Here is a 13,629-nt window from a genome sequence, read left to right on the forward strand (position 1 = left end):
GCACAGGGTGTGAGTTCAATACCAGGCCACTAGGCTGGGAGCCCTTCTAGGTAGATAGCTTGTGAGCGAGCCTGCCCAAGGTGTCCTGGCGGTGGGCTGAAAGGACAGGACCGAGAGGCCCATCCAGCAGACCAAGATCTTAACCACCTTGTCGGGCCTAGCCTACCGCTAACCTGCTGTAGGACAGACACCACTGATGAGGAAGAAAGACAAATAATTCCCTGACAGGCTACTTTTTTTTTTTCCTGTAGGAAAATTTGTGATCCAGGCCTCACTTCCTTTGAGCCCGAAGCCCTTGGTAACCTTGTGGAAGGAATGGATTTCCATAAGTTTTACTTTGAGAATCGTGAGTGGGTTCGTGCTGCTGATATACTCCTGCCTGCCCCTTCACCTCCTTTGCCTCTGTCCCTGCTCACTCCTCCTCTTCCCTGTTGCCCATTTTTCTCTTATTTGACCTGCCTGCTGCACCCTGGTCTGTGTGCTTGCCTCCTTGTGCTCTGAAAATGGTCCTAAACAGCACCTCTGAAGGCCCTGCCTGCCCCAGAACCCCACATGCCCCTTTGCTCTGCAGCTGCCTTGTGGCAGTGCTGGTTGCCACTGTCAGGGTCACTGCATTTTTTTTTTAAGCCTTATCTCTTTCCAAGATGATTGGAAACCATTTGAGATGAGGTTGAGATGATCTCAGCAGACAATAATGAAGCTCCGTGTCTATAGATGTCACAACAGAGGAAATTAAAGCCAGAATAAGAATGTGCAAGCCAGCAACAGGGCACTGTTGGTGACTTGTGAGGTTGGAAGTGATGGCTAGGGTCTCCCTGAACATCGAGGGACTGGGAGGGTACACTGGGCTGTTCGTGGAAGTCCCAGGGGATAAAAAACTAAATATTCACCTCCTTTTTCTCTCCACTCTCTAAGACCCTCCCTACCCCTTATTTTTTCTTTTCCTTTCCACTTTGTCCTGGGCTTTCCCCATTATGCCCTAAATTTTATTTTGTCACTGTTTTCTCTAACTAAATCTTCTCCATGTCTCAGCTGCAAATGTAAACCCTAGGCCATCTAAGTAATTCTGTTATCCAGAAGCAATTCCAGATTTTATAGAAACTCTAGGGAAGGTTTCCTGTAGCCCCGATCTACCATTTGAATTGAACTAAGATGTGAATCTCAATAAAAGTAACACAATCCACAGTGTTTGCTGATAATGGCAATCTTTTGACTTTCCCCCAGAGGATCCTGGGAACTCTAGGAATATCCTAAGCTTGGTGCTTTGATGATTCTATTTTAACTTTGGACTTTTTTTTTTAAATCACAGATCAATTTTGAATATTGTTGTTGATTTTGCTCTAGAGCCCTAATTGGGGACAAGCTAACATATATGAAACCTAAACATCAGCCTAGCAGAGCAGAAAGATCATAAGCTTTAGTAAAATGGCCCTGAGCTCAAATGTTGTGTGATCTGGGGAAATTACTTAACCTCCTTGAGCCTGTCTCGTCTTATAATGAAGAAAATAGTATCAACCAAAGAATACAGCTCATGCATGTAAGACCCCCAGCACAATGTTCGATTAAAATAGTATCTACTGTTATCATTGTTCCCCACCTTTCCCTTCCTTTTGGATAACCGAGACTAATGTGATGAGGTTTCTCAACCTCTGGAAGGTGTATGGGGGTGCCTTGGAGACTCCCGGAATGGCTGCTGGGGTGAGGGGAGACTTGAAAGTGCAGGCTGGGAGGAAAATGTCCGGTGCTTAGGCCTGACGCAGTCCTGCCTACCCCAACCCACCCTGCCCCCTGCAGTCTTGTCCAAGAACAGCAAGCCCATTCATACCACCATCCTGAACCCACACGTCCATGTGATCGGAGAGGACGCAGCTTGCATCGCCTATATCCGCCTCACCCAGTACATCGATGGGCAGGGCCGGCCTCGAACCAGCCAGTCGGAGGAGACCCGGGTCTGGCACCGCCGGGATGGCAAGTGGCTCAATGTCCACTATCACTGCTCAGGGGCCCCTGCTGCACCGCTGCAGTGAGCTCAGCCACAGGTGCACCTGGTGGGGGTGTGGGGAGGGGCTGGGACAGGTGGGGTCAGAGGAGGAAGAGTCAGCTGAGAGTTGGCATTGGGGGAGGAGGTATGGGCCACCCTAGAGGAGCGGCAAGGACTAGGCTGTGGTTGTAACAAGTTATGCCCTTAAATCAGACTCGGGTCTAGCTCCAGGAATCCAAATTGGGTTTCTTCCTTTCCCTAAGCCTCAGTTTTCTCAGCTGTCAAAAAGAGGGTAAAAATGGTGCCTATCTCATTACTTCTGTGAGTTAAATAAGGTACCTAATAAGTAAAGCATTTAGTAAGTGCTCAGCAAATGTGAGGCATTGTTATATTTAAATACTAGCTTCTCCCCCATCCTCCACCTTCCCAGGCAGAGTTGGCCATGTGTGTAGTGTGTTTAAGTTCCTGGAACTCATCTGTGTGTTTATTGTCCTCTGTTCTGTTACCATGTCTGTCCTGTTTGACAGGGGCATTAGGAGATCCCAGCTGGAGGTCGAACCTTTGCAGCCAGTGGCTCTGGAGGGCCTGAGTGACAGCGAGCGGCAGTCCTGTTCGTTTGAGGTTTAAAACAATTAAATTACAAAGCGGCAGCAGCCAATGCACGCCCCTGCATGCAGCCCTCCCGCCCGCCCTTCGTGTCTGTCTCTGCTGTACTGAGGTGTTTTTTACATTTAAGGAAAAAAAAAAGAAAAAAGATTGTTTAAAAAAAAATGGAATCCATACCATGATGCGTTTTAAAACCACCAATAGCCCTTGGGCTGGCAAGAAGGCAGGAGTTTGTGTGACGACCACCCTGGCATGAGCAGCGGGGCTCACTCACCAGCCCTGAAGAGGTGAGCTTGGCCTCTGGCCTCCATGGACTTAGGAGACCAGGCAAGAACTCTGATAAAACTTTGGGGGCCGCGATGTGATTGCAGCCCCTGAGGTGGCCTGCCTGCCCCAGGGCTAGGAATGGACTTCTTCAGAATTTACATAGGCACCTAGAATGAGGCTGATGAGAACATCGTGGCCATCAGACCTACTTGGGAGAAAAACACAGAGCTCCCAGCCTTCTGTGGAGGAAGCTGAGAAGCTGTGGCCTCAGGACTAAGGGCCCGGATGTTGCTGTACTGTTTCATTTAGCATAGAAGGGAAGAGAATTGGTGCTGCAGAAGTGTGTCCGCTACGAAGCCGATGAAAAGCCTCGTGTTAGTCTGACATGTACTCACTTACTCATCCATTTCTATAGGATGCACAATGCACGTGGGCCCTGATATTAAGGCCCAATCCCTGCAGAGGGAAAGGGGGAGGGGTTGCGCTTTGCTTTGTGTTTGTTTTCTTATAACTTAGCAAGGAGAGAGCCAGACCCTGGTCAGGGCTCCCTTTGCTGCCTTTGGCAGTTCTGTTTCTGTGCTGATTTGGACCATCTTTGTCTTGCCTTTTCATGGTGGTGGTCCCGTGCTGACCCTCATCTGGGCCTGGGCCCTCTGCCAAGTGCCCCTGTGGGATGGGAGGAGTGAGGCAGCGGGATTGAGTTGATGGTTGTCTCTATGCATTCAGGCTGCCCCGATGGCTGTCTCCCTTCTTACTATTCCCTTGCTGCACGTCCATCTCTTTTCCTGTTTTTGAGATTGACCCAACTGCTTTGGCAAGAAGAGGTATCCTCTTTAAGAGGTCTCTTTACTGACCAACTGAAGTATAGACTTCCTGCTGGACAGTCTGCATGGGCATCACCCTACCACCACCACCACCTGCATGAACCCAAAAGAGGTATCCAGAGCCAAGACTCCTACTTACATTCATTGTCCCTCTCTATGCTCAAGGAGTTCCATTCCAGGAGGGAAAGGTCTATACTCTAAGCAGATAGCAGAGAAGATAATGGAGGAACAATTGGTCATGACCTTGGTTTCCCCAAAACAACTGCAAACTTCTCTGCGCAAATATTTGCACTATTGGGGGGGACAGGTGGGTGGACCCCAGCTGCCTGGACTACCTTCAGGAGGCAAAGCTACAGATTTTCCTTGGAGCCAGCTGAGAAGAGAGCAAACTCACAGGTGCTGGTGCTTGGATTTAGCCAGGCTCCTCCGAGCACCTCATGCATGCCCCAGCCCCTGGGCCCTGGCCTTTTCCTGCCCTGCAGCCTGCAGTACCAGCACGCAGACACCTTCACCACAGGGTTTGGTTTTGCTGGCTTGAAGACAAATGGTCTTAGAGTTCATTAAGACCCATAGCTTCATATGGCTGCTCCAGCCCCACTTCTTAGCATTCTTACTCTTCTGGGGCTAATGTCAGCATCTATAGTCAATAGACTATTTAAAAAACAACACCTTTTAAACAGGAAATGGAAGGCATTTGATGCAGAATTTTTGCATGATGACATAGAAATAATTTAAAAATAGTTAGTGTTTGTTCTGAATGTTGGTAGACCCTTAATAGCTTTGTTACAATGAAACCTTGAACTGAAGATATTTAATAAAATAACCTTTAAACCGTCCATTGTTGTTACTGCTGTTGGAGGCTTAGATTTTAGATTTTAGCAGCCTGAGTTACAAGGTTTCAGATGGAGAGATGTATCTTCCCCCACTCCCTTTGGGCCCATTTTGGGATGAAATTTCCTAAACTTATCAGCCCCCACGCAGCTCGCCGGGCTGGAGGCAAGTTTGGGGTGGCAAGAAGTTGGGCCCCTGGTGGGTTAGGGGTCTCGCCCCGCCCTCGGGCCTGCGCCAAGGGCCTCCCCTTCCCGCCCCCTTCCAGCCCCCCTCCATCTATCAGTGGGCCGGGCCGGCTCCCCCTCGGTAGGGCTGAGTGGACCAGCCCGTACCCTGGGCCCGCCTCCTCTGGTGAGCCCAGGCGTCCGTCCGACGCTCCTCAGACTGTGCCAAGCTGCAGGGAGGAGGGGGTTCCTTTCTGCGGGTGGGGCTCGGAGCCCGCAGACTCCGAGGCCGAGGCTCTGCTGGTTGCTGTAGAGGGCTGTCCGGCTGCTCGGCACATCGGCCGCTCGACGGCCCGACCCAGAGGCGGCGGGAAACCTAGTGGACACCTCGAGCGGCAGCGCGCCGCCTCCCCCCGGTGGGAGCGGTGGTTGGGCCCGGCTGCAGCAGAGCTTTCGCTCGGAGATGGCGGAGCCGCAGCGACGCGGCCCGAGGCCCCGAAAGCAGGGGAGCGGGGCAGCCCCGGGACGCGGCGGAGCCCGGGGTCAGCGGGGACGCCGCCCAGTCCGCCGGGTGAGCCACCCTTAAGGATACCACCCCACATGCGGTCGCCCACAGTTCCTCCCCTCACAGGCTTTCCCTCTGTTAGCTTCATAACCATCCACAGGGTCGCCCCGGGCGGCCCCTCGCGCGGCCCTGCGCTGCCCTCGCCCTGAGCCCTTTTCCTCGTAGTGCCTTCGCTCCCTCTGGTCTACCCCTCAGTACGGGGCTCCTCTTCCCCTCGGGTTCTCCCAGCCCAGTCCTTCCTCGTTAGCCCGGACTCTTCTGTGCACGCCTCTTGCCTCTTCCCCTTCCCCTTTAATGCTTCACATCCGGTGCTCTCCTTATATCCACCTGTGACCCCATATGCCTCCCAGCAGGGTCCCTCCGTCTGTGACCCGATGTGCCAGCCCCCCATGCCCGTGTCGCCGTGTCGCCGCTCGGTACCCCTTCCTCCCACAGCTTCTGCTTCTCTTCCAGTGCGGGGCCCACACCCCCGCCTTCCTCAGGCTCTGTCACTAGCGCTGTCCTCCAGCCCAGGCCTGGATGACCCTTTCGGTTTCTCCCTCAAAAACCTCCCACTGCTGCTCGGACGTACAGCACCTCCCTCCATCCCCTGTTCCTACTTCCATATGCATCACCCCACACCACACCCTACCCCAGTCGCTCCCTCAGCATCCCTTCCCTAAACATGGCTGTTTCTTCTAGGTATGAAGGTAAAATGCAGTGGTTAAGAGCTCGGGCTATGGAGCTTGACAGGCCTGACTTTGAATCCCAGTTCCTCCACTGTCTGAGCTGTGTGATCCTGGGCAAGTTACTAAACTTCTCTGACCCTCAAATTACTCATGTAAAATGGGGATAATAATAGTATCTACTTCTTAGGGCTGGTGTGACCGTTAAATATATAGAAAGCTCTTAGAAGAATGTCTGGCAAAGAGTAAACTCTCAATAAATGTTAACTACCTTATTATACTTAATTTGCCCCAAGTGTCTACTTCCCCACAGTGACTTCTCACTACTGTGTTTTCTCCAAGGAGTTTCCTCTAATTCTTAGGATTCACCCCTTTCCATCACCATTTAGATCCCCTCCCGGTGCTCTTTTTCATGTCAATTACTGGTAGTTTCACCCAGGTCAAAGCTGAACTATTCTTAAATCATCCCTCTCAGTCCTGAAAGACCCTGTCTCTCCTAATCACCCCTGAGATGTGTATGTCTGGGAGTTGAGAGGAGTTGCCAGACACTGGCCTTACTAAGAGTAGCTAAGATGGGGAAAGCTACCATAAAGCTTGTAGAAGCAGTTGATCTGTTTAAGAAAAGTCTCCAAAATTAGGTATCCTTACAACTGTCTCCCAATCACACTGACCTGCTTCTCTCTCTCTCTCTTATTGGTTGAATATGACTTAATTTCTTTCTCTCATCTAGCCCCACTCAGTTTTCTCTGTTTTTATAACAGGACTCAATCCCTCATGTATCTCCAGGCTAGCTGAGGACTTCTCCTGAGCTGTTAATGGATGAGGGTATAGTACCACCTAGGCTAAGCTAGGAAGGAGAACTGGGATGGATGGGGAGACTCTGGACTCAGCTCTCTGGCTTTTGTTAGGTCCCAGTGATGTGACCCACTACGGGGCTACATTTTTATCATCTCTCTTGACACTGGCATGGGTGAAATGAAAGGCAGAGGATAAATAATTTTTCACAAGCAATGGAAAAGACAGTCCCCAATTTCTGGGTTTGGAAGCTAATAGAATGATTAGCTAGCACCATTTCTCTTTTCTCTTGAATTCCCCCCCTCCACCCCCCCACCACCACCATAGTGTCCACCTGACTGTAAGTTTGTTAATGCTGTTAGCCAGTGGTGTTGGGTTTGATTGATGAAGAAGATTAACAAGCTCATGAGTTTCCTCTTATCTGATATTTCGTTGGAGCATGAGACTTCTGGGGCTTTCTGTTTGTTCCCCACAAGAAGACTAGATCTGCTGACTGGCCAACTGCTTGGTCATGGGCTGGGAACTCCTTTCAGAGCAGGTTCATTTTCAGCTTCCTGGGCTGTTTGGTTTCTTGTTGATGGGAGAATTGTTCTTTCCAGCCCTTGAATATACTTTTCCAACTTGAGCTTAGCTCAGGGAGGAGAATTTAGACAGTATTCTGAGAAGAGGAACAACCTCTGAGGCTAAAGTATGAGACTCAGATTGTGTTGTTTTTCTACAGGAACTTTCTGTTTTTGGAGAACAAATCATCCTGTGAGCGGAAGGTAAGAGGATGGGGTGAAGAGGGTAATGGATTAATGACACAGTTTCAAAGGGAGAAATAATCTTTCAATTTCCCTGTCTTACAGATAGGAAGCATAGAGATTGTGAACTTTGTTGACCTCTTTTGTGAGGAGCTCAAACAGGACCAAGGGTGGAGCCTGACTGGATTTGCATCCTGAAGCTATGGGCCAGGGGGCCATGGTGACCTGATAAAAATGGACTCTGTCCAGTTGCCCCCTGTTGCCCTTTCTACCTCCCCTACCCTACTCTAAGGGAATTTGTCTCAACCTCTTTGAGGAATTGACCCTAAGGGAATCCCTTTCCCCTATTTTCCTATCCTTCTACCTTCCCAAGAGAGCCCTAGCCTATAGAACTCCTACCTCCCATCCCTTGAGGTAGTCCCCATCCCTGCCTCCCCTCCCCCGCCATGCTCAAGCTGTGGAAGGTGGTACGCCCAGCTCGGCAGCTGGAACTGCATCGCCTCATACTGTTGCTAATCGCTTTCAGTTTGGGCTCCATGGGCTTCCTGGCTTACTACGTATCCACCAGCCCCAAGGCCAAGGAACCCTTGCCCTTACCCCTGGGAGACTGCAGCAGTAGCGGGGCAGCTGGCCCTGGCCCTGTACAGCCTCCGGTCCCACCTCGGCCTCCCAGACCTCCAGAGACAGCTCGAACCGAACCTGTGGTCCTTGTGTTTGTGGAGAGTGCATACTCACAGCTGGGGCAGGAGATTGTGGCCATCTTGGAGTCCAGTCGTTTTCGTTATAGCACTGAGCTGGCACCTGGCCGAGGGGACATGCCCACGCTGACTGATCATACCCGTGGCCGCTATGTCTTGGTCATTTATGAGAACCTGCTCAAGTATGTCAACCTGGATGCCTGGAGTCGGGAACTGCTAGACCGTTACTGTGTGGAGTATGGTGTGGGCATCATTGGCTTTTTCCGAGCCCATGAGCATAGCCTACTGAGTGCCCAGCTCAAGGGCTTTCCCCTTTTTCTTTATTCAAACCTGGGGCTCCGGGACTACCAAGTGAATCCTTCTGCCCCCCTACTGCATCTCACACGCCCCAGCCGCCTAGAGCCTGGGCCGTTGCCTGGTGATGACTGGACCATTTTTCAATCCAATCATAGCACATACGAACCAGTGCTTCTTGCCAGCCTTCAGTCAGCTGAGCTCCCTGTGCCAGGACCAGTGCCTCGCCGGGTGCGGCTTCCCACTGTGGTACAGGACCTGGGGCTTCATGATGGCATCCAGCGGGTGCTCTTTGGCCACGGCCTTTCCTTCTGGCTCCACAAACTTATTTTTGTTGATGCTGTTGCATACCTCACTGGCAAGCGCCTTTGCCTGGACCTTGAACGCTACATCTTGGTAGACATTGATGACATCTTTGTGGGCAAGGAAGGTACCCGCATGAAGGTGGCTGATGTTGAGGTCAGTCTTTTTCCTTAGAAATTATTTCAAGCTCTAACCTATGAGATTCCCTTCCTTGATTCTGAGCTTGCCATAGGTATACTCTGCCCTTTCCAGGTAGGAAGAACACTACTCATTTTTCTCCTGCTCAGTCTGCTATCTCCTGATTTCTTGTGTTCCTGCTACTCTTCCCAGGCTCTGTTGACCACCCAGAACAAACTCAGGACCTTAGTCCCCAACTTCACCTTCAACTTGGGCTTCTCGGGCAAGTTCTATCATACTGGTGAGCTTATCCCCCTGCTCCTTCAGCATATCAACTTAGTTTGATCTGTTTTTTCATTGTCCCATCTCCCTGGGTAGACAAATCAGAGAAAAGGAACAAGATTTGTGGTGAGGATGCTGTGAGGAGCTAATAGTGGGTATGAATTTTGGTTGGCATGGGTGGCTGTAGGGTAAGATGACAAGGAGGCAGATAGGCAGTCTTCGATGGGCAGATGATGTCCCAGGGATGGAAGGTGGTCAGTGTTGTTACAGAACAGCGGAGGGCACAGGGGCTAACTGGCTGTGTTCAGTGGTCAGTGTGTGGTCATAGGGACAGAGGAGGAGGATGCAGGGGACGACATGCTGCTGAAGCACCGTGAAGAGTTCTGGTGGTTCCCACACATGTGGAGCCACATGCAGCCACACCTGTTCCACAATCGCTCCGTGCTGGCTGACCAAATGAGGCTCAACAAACAGTTTGCTTTGGTGAGACCCTTGGATCTCTTCCCCATACTTTCCCCCAGAGATAATGCTTTCTTTTTAACCTTCCCCTCATGGGGTACCCTTTCCATTTTTCCCTCTGTGGAGGCATCCCCACCCTTTACCCTCTATTCCCCAAACCTCACCAGGTCCTGGTGAGAGTCTATGCAATTCCCAGGAGCATGGGATTCCCACGGATCTGGGGTATGCTGTGGCTCCCCACCATTCGGGTGTGTACCCCGTCCACACGCAGCTCTACGAAGCCTGGAAATCTGTGTGGGGCATCCAGGTGACCAGCACTGAGGAGTATCCCCATCTCCGCCCTGCCCGCTACCGCCGTGGCTTCATTCACAATGGTATTATGGTAAGGGACTCCCAATACAAACTTGAACTCCACATTTTGACAGTCTCCAGCCTGCACTGATCTAAGTTCTGTCAACTGCCAGTCCAGTTCATCCACATAATGGGGTAGGAGGGTGAAAAGTCATAATGCACATAGCAAGAGTTTTCTTGCTATAACTTCAGACTGAATCCTCCACAAACCCAGGGAATCCTATGCCTCTGGACCATCATTTTACCTTTCAAATCTCATCTATCCCTGTTTCTTCTTTTCCCTCCAGGTGCTGCCACGGCAGACATGTGGTCTCTTCACGCACACAATCTTCTATAATGAGTATCCTGGAGGCTCTCATGAACTAGATCGGAGCATCCGAGGTGGAGAGCTCTTCCTGACAGTGCTGCTTAATCCAGTAAGGTGCCAATAGGAAGGGCCAGAAGATTGTAGAGTCAAAGTATTTGCAGGCTGGGACCTTTGCTTACCAATCCTGATTCTGAGATGGGTAGGCTCTCCAACTCTGACATGCAGGCATCCTCTTGCAGATCAGCATATTTATGACCCATCTGTCCAACTATGGAAATGATCGACTGGGCCTGTACACCTTTGAGAGCCTGGTGCGCTTCCTCCAGTGCTGGACACGGCTGCACCTACAGACCCTTCCTCCTGTCCCTCTTGCACAAAAGTACTTTGAACTCTTCCCTCAAGAGCGAAGCCCCCTTTGGCAGGTATGGGTGGAACTTGGGCTGGCAAGAGACATGATGAGGGTTTCTTCTGCGCTGAAGAAAAGAGTAGGTCTTGTCTGATTCTTGGCTTCACCTTCAGAATCCCTGTGATGACAAGAGGCACAAAGATATCTGGTCCAAGGAGAAAACCTGTGATCGACTCCCCAAGTTCCTCATTGTAGGACCCCAAAAGACAGGTGAATCATCCTTAGCCAATTTCTCTTGACCTGCCTTAAACCTAAAGGATTCTTTGGCTAAGGAACTCCCTTCTCACACCCACCCCATATTAATCCAGTCTCTTGAGAGAGCGATTCTTAACCCTGGTTGTATATCAGAATCATTTATGAAATTTTTGTTTTAAAAGATCCACAAATGTTTTTTGTCTGCCACAGAAACATTCCAGAGTACTGGGATTGCCTTGACCTGTCAAGGGTAACACAGCTGTCCTGGGACATGGTGAAAAGAAAAAAAAAAAGATCCACAAATGGCCCTGACTGGGTAGCACAGTTTATTGGAATATCACCTTGATACCCTAAGGTTGTGAATTCAATCCCCAGTTAGCACATACAAGATTCAAACAATGAGTACATCAATAAGTGGAACAACAAATTGGTGTTTCTCTCTTTAAAATCAATAAAAAATAAATAAAAGAACCACAAGTGATTCTGATGCAGTCAAGGCTGAGAACCCTACTTGAACCTTTCCTGGTATCTCTCAGAATTTCCTTCTCTTGCTGCAATTTGGCCAAAGGGTATTTTACTACCCAGAGTGGTTATTTTCTCACCTTCAAGCTCATGTTGAGCTAGATTCTCTCCCACAACTGCTGGACTTTCTTTCCTATTTAGGGACCACAGCTATTCACTTCTTCCTGAGCCTGCACCCAGCTGTGACCAGCAGCTTCCCTAGCCCGAGCACCTTTGAGGAAATTCAGTTCTTCAATGGCCCTAATTACCACAAGGGCATTGACTGGTGAGATTGGGACTCCTTGGAATGCTTCTCAGAGGAACACTTCCTTCTCCCAAGGTATCCTATTTCAGCTTCCACTGCACAGACATCTGACCCCTTAATTTTGCCTCTTTTCTGTGCTACTTCCTAGGTACATGGATTTTTTCCCTGTCCCTTCCAATGCTAGCACTGACTTTCTATTTGAAAAAAGTGCCACCTACTTTGACTCAGAAGTTGTACCACGGCGGGGTGCTGCCCTCTTACCACGAGCCAAGATCATCACTGTGCTCACCAACCCTGCTGACAGGGCCTACTCTTGGTACCAGGTGAGCCTGAAGCTCACACATTAGGGCTTAAAGGAGGGAGGTGGTGACTGCTAGAGAGACAGAATAAGAATAAGGGTAGGGAAGTTAAACTGGTGCCTTGGGGAGGTGTGCCTATGCTATCTGTTTATCAGACCAAGAGTAGGGCCAAATAATTGTCAAGTCACCAATCTCTTCTCTTCCTTTCCTGTTTTTCAGCACCAGCGAGCACATGGAGACCCAGCTGCTCTGAACTATACCTTCTACCAAGTGATTTCAGCCTCTTCCCAGGCCCCTTTGGCACTTCGTTCCTTGCAAAACCGCTGTCTTATCCCTGGCTACTATTCTACCCATCTGCAACGCTGGCTGACTTACTACCCCTCTGGACAGGTACAATCCCCCAATATCCTTCACTGGGGTCCCCCATACCCCCCTCTTTCCTTTAGATAAGAGGCTTCTAAGAAATACAGCAGTAACCACATCCCTGTCCCTAGTTGCTGATTATGGATGGGGAAGAGCTCCGTACCAACCCAGCTGCTTCAATGGAGAGCATCCAGAAGTTCCTGGGTATCACACCCTTTCTGAACTACACACGGACCCTCAGGTGGGAGAGCACGACCTAGGAGAGGAGGACCATGGGGAAAATGGGAAGCACGTTGACCATGTCTGTCTGGAAGAGACACGAATTTACCCTGTCTCTCAAAGAGAGATATAGGTCCCTGTGGGCTGGGAGAGGTAGTGTACATTTCTGGGGCTTGAATTCCTTTTCTACCTGCCCCTTAAAGGTCTCTTCCTGTTGAGCAGGTTTGATGAAGGTAAGGGATTCTGGTGCCAGGGACTTGGAGGTGGTAAGACTCGCTGTCTAGGCAAGAGCAAAGGTCGGAGGTACCCAGATATGGACACTGAGGTATGTAAATTCTGGGGCAGGTTCTCTCTCTCCACCTGTAAGATCTGATTCTGTGTCCCACTCCTTACTGTTTCTGCCTTCATTTTTCTCCTATCAGTCCCGCCTTTTCCTTATGGATTTTTTCCGGAACCACAACTTGGAGCTGTCAGAGCTCCTGAGCCGGCTTGGACAGCCAATGCCCTCATGGCTTCGGGAAGAACTGCAGCATTCCAGTCTGGGATGATGTCCCAGCCTCCATACCAGCAAAAAAAAAAAAAAAAAAAAAAAACAAAAGCCCATTTCCCTAAGGGGCAAGCCCAGAGCAGAGCCCACAAGGGGAATTTGAGTGGCCTGGCCCCTCCCCCTTCTACCTCAGTGGCCCCCAGGCTTGGAATAGCTGAGAAGGGAAAGTCCTCTTTCCCATTGCTCTGAGGTCTGATAAAGGGGCTTCCTTTCACACCCCACATTATGGTACTAGCCACCTTTGACTCATGGTCTTGGAAGGTGGGGAGGAATTAGAGGCAGGGTCTGGAGGAACATATTAATCAAATAATTTACCTCTTCATCCCCAGAGTGTAGCTGTATCTGGCTGTGGGAGGGACCCCTTACTGTGGGAATAATGGGATCTACCTGTGGCCCGGCCTTCCTAATGTCATTCACATTGAATGTGGACGAGGCCTGACAGTGGCTCATAGAGCTGAGTATGAGCCCTAGCTATGGGCTAGAAATGTCCTTAATAAACATCCTTATTTTTCTGTTCTGTCTACCTCACTGGAGTGGGAAAACCCTATAATAAAGCAAGTATCAGACTTTTCCCCTGCCCCA

The 13,629-nt window shown here is 50.2% G+C and overlaps 2 protein-coding genes and 1 non-coding gene across 23 annotated transcripts in view; all 3 read left to right on the forward strand.

Moving 5' to 3' along the window:
• Window positions 1–4,514, forward strand: part of CAMK2G (calcium/calmodulin dependent protein kinase II gamma) — a 55,868-nt gene extending 51,354 nt beyond the window's left edge. For 17 of the 19 annotated variants that reach the window (XM_028513579.1, XM_028513591.2, XM_036026773.1 and 14 more), the window contains 3 exons: window positions 252–346; window positions 1,795–2,039; window positions 2,509–4,514. In XM_028513579.1, the coding sequence (XP_028369380.1) occupies window positions 252–346; window positions 1,795–2,027 (328 nt within the window). In that variant the 3' untranslated portion in view covers window positions 2,028–2,039; window positions 2,509–4,514. Of the gene's footprint in view, window positions 1–251; window positions 355–1,794; window positions 2,040–2,508 lie in introns of those variants that run through there. The other 2 variants (XM_028513590.2, XM_036026776.1) reach the window with 2 other exon arrangements.
• A 383-nt stretch (window positions 4,515–4,897) lies between these two features.
• NDST2 (N-deacetylase and N-sulfotransferase 2) lies at window positions 4,898–13,561 on the forward strand. Of its 3 annotated transcripts, none has more exons than XM_028511145.2 (16): window positions 4,898–5,244; window positions 5,920–6,020; window positions 7,420–7,462; window positions 7,547–8,892; window positions 9,067–9,154; window positions 9,464–9,618; window positions 9,791–9,976; window positions 10,233–10,361; window positions 10,492–10,674; window positions 10,772–10,868; window positions 11,517–11,640; window positions 11,768–11,942; window positions 12,138–12,308; window positions 12,413–12,522; window positions 12,723–12,825; window positions 12,923–13,561. In XM_028511145.2, the coding sequence occupies exons 4-16, from the start codon at window positions 7,888–7,890 to the stop codon at window positions 13,046–13,048; spliced, it is 2,652 nt and encodes an 883-aa protein (XP_028366946.1). In that variant the 5' UTR covers window positions 4,898–5,244; window positions 5,920–6,020; window positions 7,420–7,462; window positions 7,547–7,887; the 3' UTR covers window positions 13,049–13,561. The 3 variants fall into 3 exon arrangements, with proteins under 3 accessions (XP_028366946.1, XP_035882663.1, XP_035882664.1); XM_036026770.1 differs by having other exon boundaries at window positions 5,920–5,927; XM_036026771.1 differs by lacking the exon at window positions 5,920–6,020.
• Window positions 11,003–11,130, forward strand: LOC114498343. Its single transcript, XR_003684767.1, has one exon. It is a non-coding gene; the product is annotated as a small nucleolar RNA SNORA77 (small nucleolar RNA).
• Window positions 13,562–13,629: the final 68 nt, after the last annotated feature.

Source organism: Phyllostomus discolor, chromosome 5 (assembly GCF_004126475.2).
Source record: "Phyllostomus discolor isolate MPI-MPIP mPhyDis1 chromosome 5, mPhyDis1.pri.v3, whole genome shotgun sequence".
In the NCBI taxonomy this organism is placed as follows: domain Eukaryota; kingdom Metazoa; phylum Chordata; class Mammalia; order Chiroptera; family Phyllostomidae; genus Phyllostomus; species Phyllostomus discolor.